The sequence below is a fragment of the Phalacrocorax aristotelis genome, chromosome Z (assembly GCF_949628215.1).
Source record: "Phalacrocorax aristotelis chromosome Z, bGulAri2.1, whole genome shotgun sequence".
Classification (NCBI taxonomy): domain Eukaryota; kingdom Metazoa; phylum Chordata; class Aves; order Suliformes; family Phalacrocoracidae; genus Phalacrocorax; species Phalacrocorax aristotelis.
In genome coordinates, this window is record NC_134311.1 from 30808277 (window position 1) to 30832250 (window position 23974).

General features: G+C 44.5%; 2 protein-coding genes across 7 annotated transcripts in view; both read left to right on the forward strand.

Annotated features, from left to right (window-relative positions):
• MEGF10 (multiple EGF like domains 10) overlaps positions 1-9398 on the forward strand; it is a 106894-nt gene extending 97496 nt beyond the window's left edge. For both annotated transcript variants that reach the window (XM_075078762.1, XM_075078763.1), the window contains exons 22-25: positions 6-129; positions 2077-2121; positions 3746-3952; positions 4955-9398. In XM_075078762.1, the coding sequence (XP_074934863.1) occupies positions 6-129; positions 2077-2121; positions 3746-3952; positions 4955-5115 (537 nt within the window). In that variant the 3' untranslated portion in view covers positions 5116-9398. The remainder of the gene's footprint in view (positions 1-5; positions 130-2076; positions 2122-3745; positions 3953-4954) is intronic.
• Positions 9399-17194: 7796 nt separating this feature from the next.
• Positions 17195-23974, forward strand: part of PRRC1 (proline rich coiled-coil 1) — a 34758-nt gene continuing 27978 nt past the window's right edge. The window contains exon 1 of one of the 5 annotated variants that reach the window (XM_075078166.1): positions 17195-17300. The gene's annotated coding sequence lies outside the window, so the exon portion shown is untranslated. Of the gene's footprint in view, positions 17301-17389; positions 17493-17631; positions 17746-18122; positions 18249-23974 lie in introns of those variants that run through there. The other 4 variants (XM_075078168.1, XM_075078170.1, XM_075078167.1 and 1 more) reach the window with 4 other exon arrangements.

Sequence of the window (23974 nt, forward strand, 5' to 3'; positions counted from 1 at the left end):
AATAGGCGAAAAACAATCAGCTGTTTGTGAACCTCAAAAATGTGGAACCTGGAAAACGAGGCACTGTCATGGACTACACAGGAACACTGCCTGCAGACTGGAAACACGGTGGCTACCTCAATGAGCTTGGTAAGAAAAAAGGAGGAGGAGAATGTGAATGTGTTCAGGATGGACTGGAAAGCAAGGATGATTTCCTGGCTCCCCACTCAGGGTAATGCCAGGCTTGTCGGGCTGTGTGTCAGGTCCAGGGTTATGGGCTTCCCTTAAGGCAGTACTGTTAGAAATAAAAAAGTGACTTCTTGTGAGGAACAGTGAATCAGTCTGATGCCCAGTGCAAACATGATATGCAAAATATATTATTTTTATAAAAATATTTGCTTACTAATTAGTTTCATAAAACAATGGCTATTGTACAATAAAGGTCTGCTTTGGCAAAATTACATATTCTTAGTAAATAAATTAGAGGTTGCATATATCCTTTTGGTTTTTTTTTAAATCCCCACCAAATGGTATCAATGCTTTAAAAAGTTGTTTCTCATCATCTGAGCTGCTTCAGATATAAATGCTAGGAGCATCTTCCCAGGTAAGCCTCCTGTTTGCTAAAAGACAAAGCATTGTCCTTAAGAAGAAAAATTCCTGAGAAGAGAGTTGCTTTATCCTGCTTTATGCTATCTTTTACTGTCTTTTCATCCTTTCCCAATCTCACACATTCCAAAAAGGCTGGATTGCACTGACCATGTCTCTGATCCGTGAAAGCCTTAAAAGGGACTTTCAGTGCCAGTATAATTTATATCATTTAACTACCTTCATTTCTGGTCCTTATAAGTATCAGATTCTGGGATTCAGAACAACAGTGTGCAGCATTTTTTTTTTCCTGCTCATCCCCAACCTTGGTCTAACCTCAATTCAGGCTCAGATCTGGGAATTTTCTTTAGAAAAGGGTTTCAGTCATAATGCTCAATGTTCAACCTTACATTTTCGTAGAGCATTTGTACCAGCACTTAAGGCTCCTGAGAGATACTGGCTGTGGTTAACACACTGCAGCAGATCTTGAGTAACAGGGAGATTCTAGAGTACTGGATGAATGCTGATATTATGCCTGTTTTCTAGCAGATCAAATGGGATTACTTGGGTAACTCTGGGCAAGTGATCTGGGTATTAGTCTTGGTAAAAACAGCATAACAGCTGATACAAGATCTGATAAATAAAGATGGGGTAGGAATAAAATTAATTAGTTTAGGTTGCCTCAAATAACATGTTTTTGTTCTTGGAAACTATGAATTTTGTTAACAGAGGTATCATAGAGATAAAATTATTTTAGCCTTTTATAAGACTTCTAGCATAGTACCACAACACAATCTGATTAGAAAATTAGCATTCCATAATATCAATCAAAGCTATTTGAATAGATTAGTAACCAGGTAAGTGCCAGGTCTCTGAAAACAGCTGTCAGGCATTGGTGATTGCTGATGTTTCTACTGGGATTTATATTGAGAGAAATCTGCTACTAATGGGTAATTGCAAAGCTGTAGACTTAGGTGCCAGGTGTTTAGGCCATTCCTGCCCATCAAGGCATAGGAGCAGAGTGACCTTGCACAACACAATGGGAGTGATTAGCTTTGGAAGCAAAGTACCAAGAATTGGAGTGAACTCTGCATACCCTGAGATTTTCAGGTCAAGGTGGGATGCCTTTCTGGTAGATATAGTTTATCCAGACAAAATATACGCTTTAATCATACAGCAGTTATTAGGCTCATTCAAGAGTAACTGGGGGAAATGTAATGGTCTGTGATGTATGTGAGGTCAAACTAGATAATCTAATGGTCCCTTATGACCTTAACCACCTCTCCTCTAGTAGCAGACAGTAGACAGTAGGAAGCTACTGACTGAAAGTGTGCAAGCAAATAGTAACAATCCTTCTGGTAACCCTCTACTGGTCACTTTCACAGTGCTTATAAGAGAATCACTCTGCTAAGGCAGGAATTAGTTCCAAAGCAGTTTTTAAAGCTTTAGAACCTGTTATTTAATCACTCTTCTTTGATTTTAAAACTACTCTTTTTATATAATTTTTCTCAGGTGCTTTTGGACTTGATAGGGGATATTTGGGAAAGTCCCTGAAAGGTGAGGCTATTTTCTGATGCATTTAGATGAAATGACGTAGACATTCAGTTTACTCTTCTAAATTATCATTGGTTTCTGTGTTAAGAGAACATAAAACAATTTTGGACTAAATCATTCCTAGACACTGGATCAATGCATGAAGTTTGTTTGGTAGGTTTTCTTTTCTTTTTGAGGGGAGGGATTTTTTTTAAAAAGAAAAACCACAAACACCAAAAAAAAACCACCAAAAAACCAAGCCTTTCTAAGTCCCCTATGTGCCACATGCATCAAATGTTTCTGTAATGCGTGAGTCACAAAATGGTTCTATTCTCAACAGCCTAAGGGGGATGGCCCTTGAATTCAGCCTAGTGAGCCAGGTAAGGAAGAACGCTGCCTCTAATGAAAGGCTTTAAAAGAGAGCCAGTTCCTCTTGAGACTGGCATGGTCAATGTAGGATGGCATGACTACAAATCTGCAGTGCATCACCACATACACTGGAGGCCTTTGGAAAAGATATCAAAATACAAATACATAGAGAGGAATGAAAAGCTTCAGAAGTTCAGCATAGTGATGGTATTTTGACCTTTTGAATTATCCAGTTTTCTCGTAAGACTTTATACTGGACCATACTCGTGTGTGTCACTATTTTTGTTGTATGATTAAGGTATGCCAAGGATGTCTAGAATGCCTGCATATCCAAACAATGCAAAAAATGTAGCTAAGTCCATATGAATAATGAGTTAAATATGCAGAAAAAAGCAGGTGGTTTGTAACCTTACGTATAATACAGGACAATTAAGGTGATTTATTTTTTACAGAGTGATTTATTAAACCTGACATTTCCTAGTTTTGGAGGATTAGGGGAACGCCACTTTAAAATATCTTAAAGGAGTCACAAAGTTATGAGCACCTATCCACCGACTGGTTCACCAAGGTCAGTCTTATGCTGGATATTCAGAGTTGAGAACAAGCTGAGACTGTCTCAGCTCTGAAGCTTAAATAACACAGCATATCACAAAACAACACAGAGAACAAAGTAACACGGATACCACAAAATCTCCTCCCAGCATAAGAAAATATGTCTTCTCTTAAACTACAATTATCTGTCCTTCAGTTAAACCCTGGTATGACAAGCTACCTGATGGTTCCTTTTCTATGTGCACCTGACAGAAACTTAGAAGAAGCTGGTTACTCTTTTAGTGTGGCTGCATACCCAAACTTTTCAGTAAACAGGACATCCTTAGAAGTCACCTTACCATCTGCCCAGACATTCCTAGTAGGAACATCTTAGATCACTTATTTTAATAGTGTCCTTAGTTCAGCTCTTGGAAAGGCAAAAAGTATTCTGAAGTGCATATTAAAAACTGATTCTACTCATTATCTGTATTTAATGCTAGCCACTACTTTAACCAGAATTGAAGGTGCTCTGACTTTGCAGCAGGAATTGGCTGATGGCAAGATCAAGCCCATAAAAGAGCATAGCAGTAGAGGTGTTCTCGTTAATTGCAGTTTTATGACTGGTTTCCATTTAAATATTCTTTTATAAGTTACTTTTTAGAACTCAAAAATAAAGAATGCCCTGCTTGGTAGCAATGTCCATAGTATGTAGCATGCTTGAGAGAGTAATATGGTGGTTTTTTTGTAGATCTAGTGAAGAACTCGGAATACAATTTAAGTAATTGCTCATTAAGCAGTTCTGAGAACCCATATGCTACTATAAAAGACCCACCAGCTCTTGTACCAAAAAGTTCAGAATGCGGATATGTTGAAATGAAGTCACCAGCACGCAGGGACTCCCCATATGCTGAGATCGCTGGCTCTGCTTCAGCCAATAAGAATGTTTATGAAGTTGGTAAGTGCAAAATCTACTCCTAGGTGTCAAAGGTTAACAACAAAGAGCACGGGACTTTTGCCTTTGAATCAGTTTAATCAAAACACATGAAAAATCACTGAAAAAAATGATGATGCATTCAGATTCTATTTTCTGCTCAAAAGCTACAACAACGACCTCACTCTTTTGAGAAAAGTGGTGTAATTCACAAGAACAGAGTTTGAAATACCTTCAGCTCTATTCTGTAACCTAGAGGTACCTCTGTATTTCCCTGTTTTGAAAGCCTTTAAATGACAGCATAAGATAAGCTTAGCATTCGATTGCAATATGATCGAACTCTACATTACACTGTTAAGTACTGAATGCAGCTGGAGTAATTGTATGGGAGGGATAGAAAACATCTCTTTCCTCCTCTTGATCAGAAAAACCAGCGTCTTCACCCATAGATGTAGTATTTCACTGATATGGGCCGTATCTAGTTACTGCATTACGGTAGTTAATTAGATACAGAAAACTTTGGGGTCCAGTGGAATGGTGGTTATCCTAATGGTCTCTGGACTGGAATAAATTGTATGTCACATGTCAAAATCTGTCATGTCAAATTCTGTCATGTAAAAATCACATGACAAATTCTGTCCCCAATTAGAGATTCCTCTGAAATCCATCAATATCCCCATTGTGTTTCTAAGGAGTTTTATAAAATCTTGATCCAAAGCCCCAAATCTGGGCTTTTTATTTTTAGTTTCCACACACAGAAAGAACAGATGCTGGTCCATTGCTTCTGTCAGTAAATATACTCATGGCATGGCAAGCAATCTCACAGGTGTAACTTGGTGTAAAGCCAAACACCTTAACATCAACCTTTGTTTCTACGCCTGCATTTCAGGACTCAGCATGACAAGGAATCTTTATATTGAAGCACAAAGGAGAGGGTATATTGTGACGCAAATTGAAATGAAGTACAGTGTTTGTTTTCTGTTAACCACTTCTAGTGTTGAATGTATGTGCTCTCTTTTATCACAGAACCTACAGTGAGTGTTGTCCAGGGAGCATTCAGCAGCAGCGGACGTTTCAGCCAGGATCCTTATGATCTTCCAAAAAACAGCCATATTCCGTGTCATTATGACTTGCTACCAGTTCGAGATAGCCCCACATCCTCTATGAAGGAGGTCAGCAGTGAATGACCTCAAAAGCTGATGTGTAGCACAGTAGGACTCTCAAGGGGCAAAGTGGCATGGTTGTGCTCCTTCCTCTAGCTTACCATCATATTTGGCTCCTAATCTGTCCGGCAGACAATTGCTGTACATTAAACAGAATCTCAACATGGGGTTTCTATTGTGTATACGAGTGACAGATGGACAAATGCCACACTCTGGGGATCCTGATCATTCTTTTTTTCATGGCAGTAAATTTTATAGAAACAGATATGCAACACATTTATACTGTAATATACTGGCTTAAAAATATTAGTTTGCAGATCAGTTTTGATAACATCCCATTTCAGCAACTTTAAATATAGACTTAATGTTTGTCATGTTTCAGAGTAGAAATACTCCCAGGACAGTGCAATTTACCAAATACCACTTCATACAGGTGATCTGATTCACTAGTTATGTAGAAGAAAAACTGCCTTGCCAAATTTTACCTTCCATTTTGATCTTTAGTCAAGACATATTACGAAACAAGATCTGATGGGGATAAGTAAGCACAATACTGAGTTGTTTGGGAAATCCATCATCAGACTTTTTTGTCCATTACTGGTGGTGGGCATACCTTGCTTGACTAGTTTTGGAGATAAAAGCATTGCATACATCAACATTATGATGCCTCAGTATCTCTTGGTACTCCAGACCCAGCACCAGAGTTCGACAAATCTTTTGCTACCATTGAACTCCATATTTTGCAGTTCTGACCACTATTTCTGCCACACAAAACTAATAATCCATAACATATCAGTAGTTACTTCATAAAATATGTAAATTAAATCAGTTTTTATTTTTGTCACCATGGACTGATTATGTAAGGAGTGGACAAAGGTGATGACTGCTGTAAATCTTAACTGCAAGGAAAGGTTTACATTTTATAAACAGGTAGTAATAATGACTGTAATATAGGACAAAAATAGTAAAGTGTTCTGATTTTTTTTCTTAGAAATAACTAAGCAATCTCTGTGCATACTTGCTAAAAAGGCACCTTTTCTTTTTTATAGTTGATGTAGGGAAACACATGCTTAAGCTGGTCTTTTGCATTGCTAATAATGTGACACATGTACCCCCCACTCTTCATTAACTTCTGTCTCCATTTTTACACTGTGTGTCTGTGTTTCTAGTGATCTAGCTTGTAACTGCAAAAATATTCTACTGTGTGTCCATTTCATTTGCATTTTTGCCAATTGGCCTTTATCTTGTCTGGCTAAAGGCACCTCTGGGCAGAGGGAGAGGATTAAAGTAAGAATTCATGTCATACTGATGTCTAACAGAGGCGGTTAGCAAACACATAATAGTTTAACTTGATTAATTAATTGGGGAAAATATCAAGGTGTTTTTGTCAAGGATAACAAGAATGCAGAATAAAAGTAAAAAACAGTCGCTCTTTAAAATTTAGCTTATTCAGTTGACTATATGGATTGAGACCATCTTTCTAAAAGGCTCCTTTCTTTCCCTCCAAAACAGACTGTTACAAACTGCTCAATTTGGTGGAAATTAAATTTGCCAAGGTATCCATCCATTGAAACAAAGTTGTCCCCCAAACATGTCAGCCTGAAAATAAAATGATTGGTATAGACTGGACGTTCTCTTTCAGTGGAAAGTTACCTTTAGAAACCTAAAACTGATGCAGCAGTATTACTTCCAGCTGCTGCTGATGTCAGTGATGCTACCTGCTAACATGCTTGTAACATAATCCCAGCAGGCTTTGCCACCCTGACCTGACGATAACTCTGTAGCTTCTTGTGGATAGGGTGTCCCAAGGGTTGGTATATTCCTGATTGATGGGGAAAGGATACAGGTGGTTGCATCATACAGCATCTAATGGGAAGCACTGGTTCTCTATTCTTTCTGTGTTGGGGTCACATTTTGGCACATGAGACCTGTGATATACTGTAATGATGTGAAGGGCAGTCAATAGGTCAAGAGTTTGGTGTATGTGCTGTCTGGCTTAGCACAGTGAGCGCCCGGACTGTTTTTATCTTTACATCTGGACTGCTACAGTCTGAGCCAAAGAGTCATCACTATTATGACAGCATTGATATATGCCTAAGAAAATCACAACCAGTTGCATGTGGAATACTAAATGCAACAGAGGATCAACTGGAAGAAAAACTGAAACAACTTTTGGAAAATTTTTTAAAAGGAACCCAAGCTGAAATGGAAATACAATTTGCTTTTATCTGTTGTCACTGAAGTGGTGATAGAGATCTCCATCCGAAGACACTGTTGCAGATGTGCCCCAGCCTGAGAATGTATATGCATGTATGAAGTGCCCTGTAACATTCTTGGTTCTCGCTGGCCATGAGCACTGGCTGTTCTGCAATTCCCTGGGCATTCCTTGTATGTCCATTATCTTTGGATTTTGCAAGTACAGATTAACAACAAGATTTCAAAAGACAGTTACCATTTAATCCCTCCATAAGACAAAGTATTGATTGGCTTTGTGTGCATATTGATAACATGGAGACCTACTGGTATATACATGTGTTTGTACTCTGTGAAACAGCCTTCAAAAATAAAACCTTTCTTCTCTGAAGCCATTGATAGCAAATGCTGTATTTAGCAACTGTGATCGCTCAAAATTTTATTTTCTTACTCTGTGTGAAATTTGGAGACCAGTAGATAAATTAATCTCCATAATATAAACAGTTCTTTTTTTATGAAAAATTGAAGAGCTGAATAAATTATATTTGTTTGAAAATTTCCAGTATGTCACATATCCTCAAATGATATATTCAGCCAAATATTCATGAAAACAGATGAGTTTCAGATAATTTTGCCTATTGTGTATGTTCTAAATATACTTGTAACCAAAGTCTGCCTTTCTTTATGTGGGTAAAACTCCTGCTGTGTAGTCAGCATATGCAATGTCTGCATATATCTGAGCCAGATTTGCAATACATATAGGTCAGTAAACGACTTGTGAATTTACTCCAGTGAATGATCGTTGGTAGACACTCAGAAAACAGATTGCCTTCAGGGGTAATACATTCTTGTTAAATGATAACCATGTATCATTCCAGAGAAAAAAAGCACATGGGACTTGCATTAGCAATCCTGCTGTCTCCTGTATAACTAGAGAGGCTTGCTCTGAAGTACACTTTGCTGGCAATTTAAGAGACACCCAACTCAGTCCTCATGACTGTCACACAGCCCTTTTTGTAGATCCCAGTATGCTCTTTAGAGAACTTAAAATATTTCTGAAAATGCATACTAAATTGTGGTGGGAATTTAATGAGTAAATTGATATAATTATTCTAGCATATACCGTCTACTCAGAGAATTGGCTTCACCACCGACAGGAATGGAAAGAGATTCCTTACCTCTATATATTCACATTACAATAATGAGAAACATAGCACTTAAAATTGAGATGGCTACCCCCTAGCAACTTGTTATCAGTTTAATAAAGTGCAAAATGCTGCACAAAGTTAATAGCTAATTTTAAAGTAACTAGTGAGTATAAACTTTAGGTTTTAAATAATGTAGGCATATTAATTCTGGTCATTTAGAAGCATAATGAACCTCAAGGCTTTTTACTATATCAAAGATTTTTAATCACAACACACTGTTACAGATAAAATTTGTCCTTATCTTAATCTCCCCAGAAAACCCCCATTAATTTTAATTTGAGATGCGCATGCAGATTACAGGGGAAAGAGTTCATTGTATTCGTACTTTCTGCTGAGACAATCTGCACAGTCAAGCTGAAGTGAAGTTAGGACAAAACAAAATTAAAAGTGGGGAATATGTTATTTAAAATGCATTGAATTTTCCAAGTACTGTTACTACAACTGAATTTTTTATTAGATATGTGTCCAAATAAGAATCCTTATACTGAAGCTCTAAAGTCCAGACTGAAGAATAGAGCTAATTTTGACAAAAATGCTTTATATTAAAGATTGTATATATAGTAGTTTGAATGACTGAAAACAAATGGGTGCATGTTTATGAATTACTGTGCAGAACATCTTGTCATTTGGTATACTTATACTAGTGCTAGAGCACTGAACCTAACTCTTCTATCTTCTGTTTTTTAGCCCATAAGACTTCACTTTGATATGACTGAACTGTAATATATTTTTAAAGAAAACCTATTAAGTATGCCTGGCTTTTTTTCTTAGCTGTAACAAAAAAGTGTTTTGTTGTGAAAATATATCTATTTTCCAAAGATGACTGATGTTCATCATTCTGCCCTTCACTACCATTTATTTCACTTCACATACCTGTAGGTTAATGTAATAAAGTTTCTAATGAAAGCTGGGAAATGCTTTGAAATTTTTTCTTTTGTTTTTCATTTGCTTAGGATGGATCTTGAAATAGCATGGAAAATACAAAATTGTTATCCTTCCTCATGCTAGACCACTAAATAATGTATTTTATTTTCTCTCTTATAGAAGACAAGTAGTTTCCAAGATGTTTTGCAGAAAATCAAGACTGATTTTGAACTGCTGAACTTCCGTGATTAGTCTGTTCATGCAGAAATTAATTCTGTAAACGGGGCAATTCTTTCAAGCCTGTCTCTTGAATGCTTAAAGCTTTAACTTTGAGAAAGATGGGGAGCTGAGTTGCCAAAACCAAGGCGTTTCCCCTTTTCAATAGGATAACAGCCTTGGATTAATCATTTAAAAGCCAGTAACAAAAGTACAAATAGGGCATTCAGGGGATAACATATTGTAATTTCTGGTTTGTAACTCTGACCCTCTAAGATTAATCTGAAACACTGGCTAGATATAGATGGTGTGGGAAGTTGTTCTTTATTATCACAGTTTGGTCAAGGATGAGAGATTTGACATTAAGAACTAATCATATAATCATAGAAACATAGAATGATTTGGATCAGGAGGAGAGAATGAGGGGAAAAACCCACCAGGGCTTGACTAAGTGCTGCCTGTGACCCACCGTGGGAGGAATCGGGAGCCCAGAGGGCTGGCCAGCAGTGGTGGTCTGTGGGGAGAGCCTGTGGGACCTTGTCCTGCAGCCTCCCAGGGAGGCACGAGGTGTTACCAAGTGAACCCCCTTGGTGCATGTGCCTGCAGACGCCTGCTATGCCTAGGGCAACCAGACAGGGCACTGGGGAGACACAACCCAGGCCTTGGCAGCTGGCGTAACACACCGATGCTGAGCACCAGACAAGAGATGGGGGGATGGAGTTGTAGTGGTGTTGTGGTAACCCCAGAGACGTCTGCTAGGGCAGCAGCGCTGCCGGGACGAGCACCATGGGCCAGGATGACCCATTGTGACATCCCCAAGCAATGGACAGTAACATTCCAAGCAATAAGTTCTGATGTTACTGGGTGATGGGCTGTGACAACACCTAGGATGGACTGTGCCCAGGCGTCCCTCGCTGCTTCTACCCGGGCGCCGAGTCGCACACAGGTGGCTGGTGCCCACACTCCAGCTGAGCAGTTCGCAAGGCTGGAGTGCTGAGTGAGGCCTCGGTGCTGGTGCCTGCATTGGGGAGTTGTTCCTTGCAGCTCTCTGTGGCTGACCCCAGAGCCCTCAGAGGATTGTTCCCGGCCCTGCCAGGTTCAGGCAGCCAGGGCACGCAGGAGGTGCGCTCGTGGGAGCAGAGGCGAGCTACCAGGGGAAACCTCACCGTGGGGAGCTGAGAGGGTTTCCTTCTGGAGAGATCTGGGCATTGTTGCCACCGCTCCACACCCCAGCCAATGACCCTGGCCTGTTTTCCTTTTCTAGTGTGACACCTGCTGCTGCAGAACCAGTGAGAGGGAGTGTTGACCATCCCCAGCTCCCTAGAGCCCACTGCAGCATGTGGAGGGCATGGCCACGGAGCGAGGCGACCGCTGTCCAGTATGCCTGGACAGCTGGGATGATGCTGCTTATGTGATGCCGTGCCTCCACCAGTTCTGCTACCCGTGCATCGTGCGGTAGGCTGAGAGCAAGCCCGAGTGCCCCCTCTGCAAGAGGAGAGTGCAGTCCATCATGCACTCGGTGCAGGCTGACAATAACTTTGAAGAGGTGGTCATCAGAGCAGCTGGGTTGGCATCAGCATTGCCTGGCACCCGCCAGGCAGGAGAAGCACCAAGACAACCAGCCACCCACATCCCCCACCAGCCTGTAACACTCTGGCCACTAGGGGTGGATTCAGCACTCTGGGCTCCAGTGGGTGGCCTCCAGCCCAACACCTGGGCATCACTCTTCGGCGACCACCCAACTCTCCTCCAATGCTTTCTGCCCTGGCTGCAACAGCAGCTGGGGCTGATCTTTGCAGCAGAGCCTTCAACCGCAGCCATGCTGGAGGACCTTATCATCTGCGTCCTGAACCTTTTTGGGCTAAACGAAGAGGTCCTGGTTCACCTGCTGCAGGACAGACACAGGAAGTGCGCGGTGACATTCGTACAGCAGCTCATCAATGTTGCTGTGCAGCACTGCAGCAGGGAGGCTCACCAGCTGCTGGGCCTGGAAGACAGCCATGCTGCTGGGGAGCGGGAGGGCAGCCTTGTGGATGCCCCTCATCTTTCTGCCTCCCAGAGGGGCCTCCTGCTGCTGGCCCAGCCCCCTCCACCAGGCCTCTGCAAGACCACCAGGAGGAGCAGGAGCACCCCAGCACCTCAGCTGCTGCTCTTTGTGGGGGCCCAGCAGCTACCACAATGCCCCTGTTCCCATCCATGGGGAGCAGGAGCAGTGGCAGGAGGATTGGGGGGAGGCTGTGGCAGGTCCCTCCACTCCCAGCTGGGGCAGTGACTGCACCCCTGGGAGGCCATGGCAACCCCTGTAAAGGAGGGCCCAGGGGAGGTCCCAAGACTCCTCCCAGCTCTCCAAGAGGTCCACCTGCAGGCAGCACTAGAACGGGGCCCTAGGAGCTGCCTAAACAAGGGCGGGGCCAGCACCTGGGGCAGGTACCAGCTGTCAAGGGTTCCAGGCCCTCTAATTATCAGGCAGGAACAGAAAATAAATGCCTCAGAACAGCAGAGGCAGACTCAGTGTTACTACCAGTGCAGGTAGCACTGCTGGGGCACGCAGGAGGTGTGCTCGTGGCAGCAAGGTGAGCTGGGAGGGACGGGACACCTCACCGTGGGGAGCTGGGAGGGTTTCCTCCTGGAGGGACCTGGGCATTTATTCAACCCCTTCTCACACTAGCCAGTGACCCTGGACTCTTCCTTTTCTAGTGTGATACCTGCTGCTGCAGAGTCAGTGGGAGGGAGTGCCTCAACATTGCAGCTCCCCCCAGCCCACCGCAGCTCATGGAGAGCATGGATGCAGAGATGGAGGACCGTTGTCCCATCTGCCTGGACAGCTGGGAGGAGCCCAGCTATGTGACACCATGCCTCCACCGATTCTGCTACCTGTGCATCGTGCAGTGGGCTAAGAGCAAGCCTGAGTGCCCCCTCTGCAAGAGGAGGATCCGCTCCATCATGCACTCGCAGAGGGCAGATAATTACTTTAAGAAGCATGTTGTCATGGCACCTGTGGTGTCATCAGTTGTCGGCCGCCGAGCAGGAGGAGCTCCTGGCCATCCAGCTGCCCACAGCCCTGCAGCAACAGAACACCAGCCTGTGGGGCTGGTGCCCAGGGCTCCTCTGGGTGGCATTGAGGCCAACAGGTGGGCATCCCTTTTCCAGGACCACCCAGCTCTCCTCCATTCTGTTCTACCTTGGGTGCGCCAGGAGCTGGGAGTGATCTTTGGGAACCAGCATTCACGGGCAGCCATAGTGGAGGACCTAGTCATGCCGCTCCTGGTCTTCTTTGGGCTGGATGAATATCTACTGGTCCAGCTGCTGTCGACCTACCTCCAAAACCACACAGTGACATTTGTACGCCGGATTATTGATGTCACCGTGCAATGCTGCAGTGCGGAGGCCCGCCATCTGCTGGGCCTGGAGGATGGTCGTGCTGCCGAGGAGTGGGAAGGCAGCACCACAGCTGTCCCTGGCCCCTCTGCCTCCCAAGGTGGGTCTTCCCCACTTGGCCCGGTCCCCTCCAACAGCCCTGAAGGAGCCAACACGGATGACCTCCCCAGCACCTCAGCTGCTGCCCTTTGTGGGGGTCCCAGCAGACCTCCCTCTGCCCCCATTCCCATCCCCAGCGAGCAGGAAGAGCCCCAGCAGGGGCCCGAGGAAGCCGTGGCACATCCATCTACTTCCAGCCAGGACAGTGAGGGCACCCCTGGGAGGCCACGGCGACCCCCGAAGAGGAGGGCGCAGGGGAGCTCCCAGGAGTCCTCTCCACCCTCCAAGAGGCCCCCCCGCCAGCAGCACTAGAACAAGGTCCCACAAGCTGCCAAAACCAGGGCTGGGCCAGCAGCTGGGGCACGTGCTGGCTGTTAAGGGCTCTGGGCCCTCTAAGTGTAATTGTCAGACAGAAAAAGAAAATAAAGGCTTCAATACTGCAGAAAAAGCCTCAGTGTTACTACCAGTGCAGCTGGCATTGCTGTCCCCACCCATGCTGCTTTCTCCCCCTTTTCCTGGGGCTATGCCCACCATTTCCTTTCCTTGTCCTTAGCAGAGTGCTGTGGGGCTTCTCCCTCTGGTCTTACACAGCCTTGTTGCCCTGCTTTCACTATCATGGGGCCGGACCTTGCTCTCTGAGCGCATTTCTCCACAGAGCACAGTGCCGTGGGTCTTGGGGCTCTGCTCTGGCAGGGCCCCTTTCCCCAGTTTGAGCACCAGAGGACCTGGTCCTAGGGACCTGAAGGGCCTCTTTGCACTGATCTGAACACCACTGAGTTGTGTTGCCTGCCCCTTGCCGGGCCCTCTTTCCCCTCAGTCAAGAGTTATGGGGACACAAGCTAAGAAAGGTGGACATGCTGCTGCCCTCAAGCACAGGCTTTCTTCCTGCTCTTCCAGCTCCAGCCTTGGCACTGGCATTTCTTCTCCCCCACCTGGAAAGGACCCCTCTTTGGCACATAGGCTCCATCGGTTCCCCAGCACCCCTCACCACCACCACCCAGCCCTCCCCATCACAGGCTTTCTGCAGGACTCCCCCCACCACAGCTCCTCTCAGCTGTGAGTGAACCCTGCAGCAATGGCAGTGCATCTTCTCCGTGCTCCCCAGGGGATCTTGCTCTCCTCTTACACACCTCCATGACCAGCCACGCAGGATGAGGGGAGGGACAGAAAGCAGACGCTGGGTTTGGCACCAAGAGCTACTGCCAGGCTCCAAAGACCCAAGTCCCAGTGGCATGTAAGGCCAAAGGTCAACTTGAGTTGAAACTGGCCAGTGTGCGCTAGAGCATAAGAAAGGGCTTTTAAAGTATGTTAACAGCAAGAGGAGGAAAACATTGGGCTGATCCTTGATGAAGGTGGTCCCCTGGGAAATAGAGTGCAGCAAAAGCGGAGGCATTCAATGCTTTTTTTGCCTCAGTGTTTAATACTAATGATAGATCTTGGGCTACCTGGTCCTCTGAGTTAGAGGAACATGACTGTGGGAACATGACTTTCCATCTGTGGACCCTGAAATTATGAGGGGTCAGTTGTATCTGTTGAACGTTCACAAGTCCATGGGGCCTGGTGGGATTCATCCCAGAGTACTGAAGAAGGTACAGATGTTACAGCAGGATGCTTCTCTATCATCTACCACAGGTCTTGGACATCTGGAGAACGAAAGACTTACTATTGGTTGAGAAGGATTGGGTCAGAGATCACCTATGCAAACTGGATCCTCACAAATCCATGGGCCCCAATGGGATGCACCCACGGGTGCTGAAGGAGCTGGCGGATGTTCTTGCCAAGCCACTCTCCATCATCTTTGAAAGGTCGTGGAGGACAGGAGAGGTGCCCGAGGACTGGAGGAAAGCAAATGTCACTCCAATCTTCAAAAAGGGCAAGAAGGAGGACCTGGAAAACTATATACCAGTCAGCCTCACCTCCATCCCTGGAAAGGTGATGGAGCAGTTCATTCTGGAGGTCATCTCCAGGCATGTAGAGAACAAGAAGGTTATCAGAAGTAGTCAACATGGATTCACCAAGGGAAGACCATGCTTGGCCAACCTGATAGCCTTCTATGATGGCATGACTGGCTGGGTCGATGAAAGGAGACCAGTGGATGCTGTCTATCTTGACTTCAGTAAGCCATTTGATACTGTCTCCCATAACATCCTCACAGACAAGCTAAGAAAGTGTGGGTTGGATGAGTGGACAGTGAGGTGGACAGAGAACTGGCCCAACAACAGAACTCAGAGGGCTGTTATCAACAGAGCAGAGTCTGGATGGAGGCGTGTAACTAGTGGTGTTCCCCAGGGGTCTGTGCTGGGTCCAGTCCTATTAAATATATTCATTAATGACCTGGATGATGGGATAGAGTATAACCTCAGCAAGTTCGCTGATGATACCAAGCTGGCTGATATGCCGGAAGGCTGTGCTGCCATCCAGCGAGGCCTGGACAGGCTGGAGAGCTGGGGTGAGGGGAACCTGATGAAATTCAACAAGAGCAAATGCAAGGTCCTGCACCTGGGGACAAACAACCCCATGCACCAGTACAGGCTGGGGGCTGACATACCGGAAAGTGGCTCTGTTGAGAAAGACCTGGGCGTGCTGGTGGACAACAAGCTGACCATGAGCCAGCAATGTGCCCTTGTGGCCAAGAAGGCCATTGGTATCCTGGGCTGCATTGAAAGGATTGAATGCAGATTGAGGGAGGTTATCCTCCCCCTCTACTCTGCCCTAGTGAGAATGGATTTGGAGTGCTGTGTCCGGTTTTGGGTTCCCCCGGTTCAAGAAGGACGCAGAACTGCTTGAGAAAGTCCAGTGGAGACCTATGAAGAAGATCAGGGGACAGGAGCATCTCCCTTATGAGGAAAGGCTGAGAGGCTTGGGTTTGTTCAGCCTGAAGAAGAGAAGACTGAGGGGGGATTTCATCAGTACCTATAAATATCTAAAGGGCGGGTGTCAGGATGATGGGACTAGGCTCTTTTCAATAGTGCTCAATGATGGGCGCAAGCTGGAACACAGGAAGTTCCACCTCAATATGAGAAAAAAACTTCTTTCCTGTGAGGGTGCCAGAGCACTGGAAGAGGCTGCCCAGGGAAGTTGTGAAGCCTCCGTCCCTGGAGACATTCAAAACCCACCTGGATGCTTTCCTGCGCCCCCTGCTCTGGGTGTACCTGCTCAAGCAGGGGGGTTGAACAAGTTGATCTCCAGAGGTCCCTTCCAACCCCTACCATTCTGTAATTCTGTGACATCTGGAGAGATCCCTCCTGCCTGGAAGCTGGCACACATTAGTCCCACTTACAAGGGCATGAGGGAAGACCCAGGGACCTACAGACCTGTTAAGTCTAACCGCAGTACCTGGAAAAATTATGGAGATGATCCTTCTCAGTGCTACTGAAAGGTATTTCAGGGACAATGTAGTGAGCAGGCACAGTCAACATGGGTTCACAGAGGGAGAGCTCTGTTGAACTGATCTGATACCCTTCTCTAATAAGGTCACCTGCTTAGTAGGTGAAGGGAAGGCAGCAGATGTGGCTTTTTGGGATTTTAGGGAGGCTTTTGACACTGTCCTTCACCTCATCCTTCTGGACAAGCTGCCCAGCTGTGAGATAAGCAGGTGCACACTGCGCTGGGTGAAGAACTGGCTGAACAGCAGGGCTCAAGAGGTTGTAGTGAATGGGGCTACACCTGGCTGGTGGACAGTCATCAGCGCTGCTCATCTGGGCTCAATTCCAGGGCCGGTTCCATCCAATATTTTTATCGATGGTTTGAAGGCAGGAGTGGAATGCACCATTAATAAGTTTGCTGATGACACTAAACTGGAAGGTACTGTTGACTCTCTCAAGTGTATATATATATAGCTATAAATACGTATGTAGTTACAGGTAACTAAAATACCAATTACCACGATTAGACATGTAGGAAAGAGTGCCTAATGGCACTTTTTACAGCTCCTTAAGGCTGTAGAATTTAAGTCCATCACTTTGTCTCCCAGGTAGCCAGACCAAGACGGCAGAGGGACTGCTGCCACTCGCTCAGTCGTGAGCTTCAGACGGCGCACAAATACCGGGTGTAGAGAAGGCGGGGAATGGATACGAAGCCCGCGCCCCGCCCCGCCGGCGGCCGCCCGCGAACGTGGCAGGAGAGTCGCCCCACTTCCTGCCGCCGCCATTTTGTGGGCCGGGAGCGATCGGCGGGAAGGGCCCGGCGGGCAAGGAGCAGCGACCCCGCCGGGGTCGAAGGAGTCGCTGCCCTGCACCCAGGGGCGGCCAGGTGGGCGGTGGCGGCAAGGCGGTGGAAGGGGCGCGGGGCCCGCTCCGTCGCTGGGGCAGCGCCGCCGGAGACGTGGCGTGGCGTGGCGGGGTGGGGCGTGGAGGGGCGCGGCAGTGCTGCGGCTGCTGGGAGCTGTAGTCGGCGGAGCCGGTGGGTACCTGTGGGCAGCCCCTGGCGCGGCTTCCCCTCCAGGCGAGCGCGGTCGGGCGGCGACGGGCTCTGGCGGTTGGGCTCAGTGATGCCACCTGTCGGGTCGTGTCCTGTCATGCCATGTCGCGGCGGGCGGAGGGAACGCGTTGGCACCCGTCGTCCCCGGCGGTGGGGAGGGAGTGGCTGGAGGGCTTGGCTAGGCCGGGCGGCGGCGGCGGCGTCCCGCAGCAGTGGCTTTTCGGCGCTGCCGCTTGCGGCCGTTGGGTGCCGTTGGGGCCCGAAGCGGCTGGGGCAGGTGCGGAGGTTGGGGCGGGGGGCGGCGCGGGAGGCTGTGGCGCTGAGGTGTTTCCCGGCTGGGGCGGCGGTGGGGATGGCCGGCAGGATCCGCGGCGCTCCGCCTGGCTCTGGCGGCCCGCGTGTGCCAGGAGGCCCCGGGCTGAGCGCCGGGAGGGAGCCGCCCCGGTACCTGCCGGTGGGGCGCTTTCCCCCGCGGGCGGCACACCTGGGGCTGCAGGGCGCCGGTCCCGCAGCCGGCGCGGTCACGAAGAGCAGTCGGGGGCCCGGCCCTGCTGTGAGCGCTCTGGTTTATTTCTTTCGTTCTGAACCGTCTTGTCCTTCTAAAGGGCAGCAGCGGCTCCTGTCCCCCGTGCTGACTGGAACGCACTTTGGGTCTTGTCGTGGGCTACGAATGCAAATCAGAGCCCTTACAGCAGGACTCGTTGCTGCCTCAGTGACTGGTGCTATTGCAAACACAGTCATGGACCAGCACTCCATAGGCTTTCCAGCCGGCTGGCCCCGGTATGTGCTCGCTCATGGATGTTGTTCTGCTTTTCTGAGTCACCCTCCGAGCGACCAAGCTTCCTCCAGGCACTGTGTGGAGACTTTGGGTGCCTGGCCTCGGGGCTGCATGTTCCAGCCTTGCAGCTGGGGATAGAAATGCTGGTCCTAATAAAACCGTGTGGTTTCAGCTTGAATTAGCGTGATCGACAGTGTGAATCCCTCACCTGTGTTAGTATCTGATAGAAGCAACGCTTCAGGAGTTTTATTAGTTATTATCTCTGGCATTGTTGAAGTGATTTGCCCTTTATTTAGATGATTTATTTATTTTTATTGTCACATGAAAAAACATTTATTTTTGGGAAAAAACCTGTGAAAGTGCTGGAGCTGTTGCATCACATCATATTTATATTACATCATAGCTATCAGTGCAAACTGGTACATAGTTTTGTTTAGCTGTTTATTTGATGGTTTTATTAGACGTATCTAACATTGTATACTAGATCAGGTACTAGTTCTCTAACTGTGGTCATCAGTGATCTGGGACTAAGTGGTCCGTGGAGCTATATAAGCTTTGTGATATTTAAAAACAAATATTTGATAGTAAGGGTGAGTGTGGTCTGGAACAAATCCTGGCAATTGGAGGTGGCACCGAGAATGTGGGAAACAAAATAATTCTCAGAGATTAGGAGGCTTTTAGAAAAGTGGAACTTTCAATTTTTTATGGAATCAATGGACTACGATAACTCTATCTGCAGTGGTCTTGAGACAAGGCCAACCCCTTCTGTTGTGCCTGATGTTTTGACATATCTTGGTACTGTGTTAGGTCTGAGGCATACTGGATTATGCTTGGTAAAGAGACTTTTGGGGTTTTTTTAAAGGTGAAGAAGTGATGCGGGTGTTGTGATTATTTATGCTATGAATATAAACCAGGTATAGGAGAGTTGTCTTGTCTTACACACACACACGCTCACCCCCCACTTTCCTGATTACCTCTCTTTAAGGCTTTGGCCTTTAGAACAAGTCATTTAATATCAGGTGATTAAACTAATGATCCCTCTGTGCCCTTGGTTTGGCTTCAGTGAGGCTTTGTGTGTTCTCTGGGACCTGCCTGTGTCTAACAGGTGAGAGTCTGAAGGAGGTTTTATCCCTGACTTTGTGCTGGTCCTTTCTGAAAGGAATAAACCGATGTGAGGAGATTTTCAGATGAAACTTTAATATACTAACTGTTCAACTCTATGATGTTCTGTTTGTTCATTTTTTATGATGAGTGTTTTCTTTTGATCGATGTCAGCTTCACTCCATCTTTGGTAGCTGAAGGTTTTTCTTTTGTAATTTTCTTTCTTGCTTTCTTCTTGGTCATTCTGTTTTTAGCCTCTCTCGTTTGCATCTTTGAGTTCTTGGGCTTTTTTTCCCTTTGACTTCTCTCATGTTGAATAGAACTGTATGCCTGTGAATCTGTCTATCAGTTAATGCAACCTAAGATGTAGCATTTTATTTGAAGAGGTTTTTGCACTGGGAATGGCTCCAAACAACTGATTTGTCAAATAAATGACTGCTACTTATTCTGGACAGTTGTCAATTTGTGCTTAGCCATTAACAATGTGAGTAAACAGTACTGTTCCACACACTTAATTTAAAATAGTTATACCTGTTCTGATTAAAGATGGGAAGTTTAACTGCATTTTAATTTAGTATTCCAGCTCTGTTATTGTTTCATTTTAGGCTCTGTTTAGAGAATAGTTTTGCCTCTTAGGGTTCTGAAGTATATTGTGGGGGTTTTTTATTAGCAATATCTACTGAAATACAAGAAGGGATTAATTAAGGGTGACTGAAAATATGGGCTCATAAACTCTGAAGTATGACTGATTTCTAGCTAATATGTTTTTTATCCACGTGAGATTTGCTAATGTCCATTTGTAGGTAGATTTATCGTCAACTGTGAATTTCTATATTTTAGAGTAATAACCTGAATAACATATTTGAAGTATGGTTATGTCATTAAGATTACTGCAAAATATCAGTGCAAATGTAATTGCTTCCTATTAAACATAAGTCAAAAGATGAATAATTTGCCAGTTCAGCCTTTTGTTCTCTAAATCAAATTATTTCATTCCTGCTTTTAACATGAGACCTGTTAAAATTTCAGTTGGAGTTTTAGCCTGGTTTTCCCTTCAATATGCACTGACCTTGTGTTTGGGAATTGGGTTGATGACTGAGATTCAGCTTGAGGTTGCTAGATGAGATTCAGCTGGTAAGAATCAGTAAAATATAGTTACCAGTCACCTGGGGATAGACCTTGTGGTTATACTCTATTTTCTTCGTGTAATGTGGGTGTTTAACATTATCCCTATAGTATCTTCATTAGTACTGATATTTTTTTAAAAAAACCAAATAATTGATGGAAGCCTAACAAAACTCATGCTTCTACTTAAAGGGGTTATTTTAATGATGACTGATTGTTGGGAATGTGTTTTTTCTGTGTTTTTGTGTATTTCTCTTTTCCATATCCCTTCTTTTTTACTTTCATGTAAGCATAAGACAATATTTTCTGCTAGCTCAATGTGGTGAGTTAGTAAAATTTGTGAAATCAATTTCTGATCACAGATCACTAGATGGCAGTACTGCTGTTATTTTCACCTAATTGCACATTTCTCCTTTCTCTCTTCAATTTAGTAATTCAAAAGTTTTTAGTTTTCAAGAAGGCACAAAAGTTGCTTCCTTAAGATGTTAGGATGAATTTTCAGGCACTACTTGCTGCCAATGACGTGTTTATGGCTTGGATTATGTAGAATTACTACTTTTTAATCACTGAAAAGACAGTCCAGTTCCACACCCAGCAGTCATGAAGGATTTGTAAGCTGATCGTACTGGGGAGCTTTTTCCCTGTAACTCCCCTAAGGGAAGTTGGAAACCATTATTGGAAACTTTGTTCAGCACTGAACACTGTTATAGTCCGTGGATTGCTTTCTTTTTTTCCTCACTATGTTCTTCTTCCACCCTAATGCTTCCCAGTTTCTCACATGTAAATGGCTTCAGGTAGGCCATTTAGATCCAAGGGTTAAAACGTATATCCTGTAGGATCAGTTTTAATTATATGTAGTCCTGGATTCTTTCAACATGATGAGCTAGCAGCTTCTCGTTGCACTTACCGTACTTTTTACTTTCCTTTCCTTTTGTGTATTCCATCCTCCCATATCTTATCTTTCTCCTTAACCTTATTTTTTTAAATTATTTATGCTTTTTCCTGCAGGACATGCAAACTACAACTGGCTTATGTTGAGAATTCAGTGTATGGAAAGGTGTTATTTGTGCAGGCTTTGTGTTAGTCCCTGCCAGGTCAGGACTTCATAATAAGATCGATGGCTGTGTGAGTGGTTGGGTAAGCTAAAGTGAAAAGAATATAGGAACATTTAGGCGTCAGGGTTCTCTAATTGGTATGGGGGTGGGTAGATGGAATGGGAAAAGAGTTAAGGAAAAAATTGAGAGTGGGAGGAAAATACTGTGGGAGGCTATTGCGGCTGTGCATTATGTGAGCAAATGAATTTGTCTATTCTTCTAGCAAAAGGTAGGGAGAGGTCGTCTTTTCCCTAGCTGGTGGCAAAACCCCAGTTGATTGTGATGGAGAATATATGGAAGATAAAGGATGTATTAGGATCAAATAAAAAATTTTAAGCCATAACAGAAGGCAGATAGCAGTATGCTTCTGACTGGGCATCACTCTGAGGGTATCCAGCTTAATGGGACACATTGGCTAGGGGTGTGTTCCTGGACTTGCAAAGTCTGAGGGGGAGTGGGAATCGGCCTTACAACTGGTGCGATTCCCTTCTCAAGCTTCCATCTCCTGGCCAGGCTGGATTTGCAGATGCTTGGCTTTCCCAGAGAGGCTTACAAGTGAAAGGAGAAAATGTGAAACTACTGATCTTTGTGTTGCTTTTTTAAAATTCCAATTTTAAGGCAGTTCCATGGTGTGTTTTTTTTATATTTTAGCAACTGACTCCTAATTTTTGAAAGCTCGGGATTGCTGTTTCTGTTTAATGCTTGCTTCATTTTTTTTCATTGTAAAGTTAATAGAGAAAAGCAACTACAGAGTTATTTGCATTTCTACTAATTCCTGACTTTCCAGATGTTGGTTAGGTTACTTCTTGGGGCTTGTTGTTCCTTCCTCCCCACTTTAATAGCTCTGTGAAGCTTTGAAAAAGCATTGTATGGAGCTTTTGAAAAGCTGCTCTGCGGAACTTTCCATCATTCTACATGGCCACAGTATTTATTTTAAGTAGTAAGCACCTCTCAGCAGTTTTTAATCATGACATTAGGTGAAATCAAGCAGCAGATTAAAAGCCTTGATAAAATGTTTCTGGGAGGTTTTGGCTGGTGATTATTTTAGTTGCACAATGGAAAATTCTTTCTTGCTTTGCAGTGTAAAATTAGAAGAACGGCTTTAGAAATACTTCTACGAGGGGGAATGTAAACTGTAGTTTTATTAAAAGACAAAATCTTATTGCAAATTCTTCTGCTTAGTGAAATTTAACGGAAGACACTGCACTTCCTTTCTAATGGATGATAAGTACTCATTCTGCAAGGACCATCTGTTCCCTACCAGGCAATTACTGACCCTTTCATTCCATCTGAAGAAAAGCTTTAAAATGAGTTGAAGATGTACTCAGAACCTAAAATCCCTCTGTCATAAAAGTTTTCGTGATGCGTTCTGCACATGAATCACATTTACTTGCTTTCTGAGGCTGGGCTGAAACATTTAATCTTGAATTACTTACACAAGGCATACTGGTTTGTCAGAGGGACTAAAATTTCTCCTATGTAATTTCGATGCTCTCATTTGTTTTGGGGACTCTTTGTAAGCCTGTCAAGACTAACACTGACATCCTACTTTTTTGATTTTTCAATTTGGTAATAACAGTAATTTTTCCTCCATATGAAACTTCAGAGTTGTATACACATGTAAAACAACAATAAGGTGATGAGGGATTTTTTTTTTTTTGAAAGAAAGGAAACCCCTTGTATTTTTGTAAGTGGAGCTCTTTATATATACGCATAGATATTTTTACTGAACACATTGTTTAAGCCTTTTCCTCTGTAAATTGTTAAAGGGAATAAGCTGGCAGTCCTCATAGCTGCTGATGGAGTAGATATGGTGGAAAATGTTTGAACCTGTGTATTTTTCATACATATATTTACTTTATATAGGATTTTTATTTCATTAAAATTTCCTTAAGAATTGTTACCTCAGGGAGCGGTACAAATCATTGCTGTCTGTTTTACCAGAGTTGAGAGGATGCAGCGTTTTTTGTTAGCTGCCTCTGCACTGAAAAACAAAATCTCCAGATGTTCATGAAAGTCTTAATTTTTTCCTGTCTCTTTTTCTTCTCCTAAGCCCTTTTACGTTAAGATTTAAAAACAAAAATATAGCTTTAGTTTTCCAGAAGTAGTATATTTCTTTAGTAGTATATAGATGTTAAAAGGTACTTCCAACATAATCTGGCCTTCAAAATGAAGACCAAAGTTTTCAATTACTTTCGCTTCTGATAGTGTCACCAGAGCAGTACAGTATTTGGATTTTACAGAAATTGTACTCGAAAACTTGTTCAGCGTGAATTAATTTCGGTGTAATTTATTCATGTTGGAAGTGGTTTTTTTTTAATCTGGTTTAATTTGTTTTTTTCTGTAGGTTTATTTAGCTGACCTGAACACACTTCTGATTTAAGGTAGACAAGGTCATGGTTAGACCT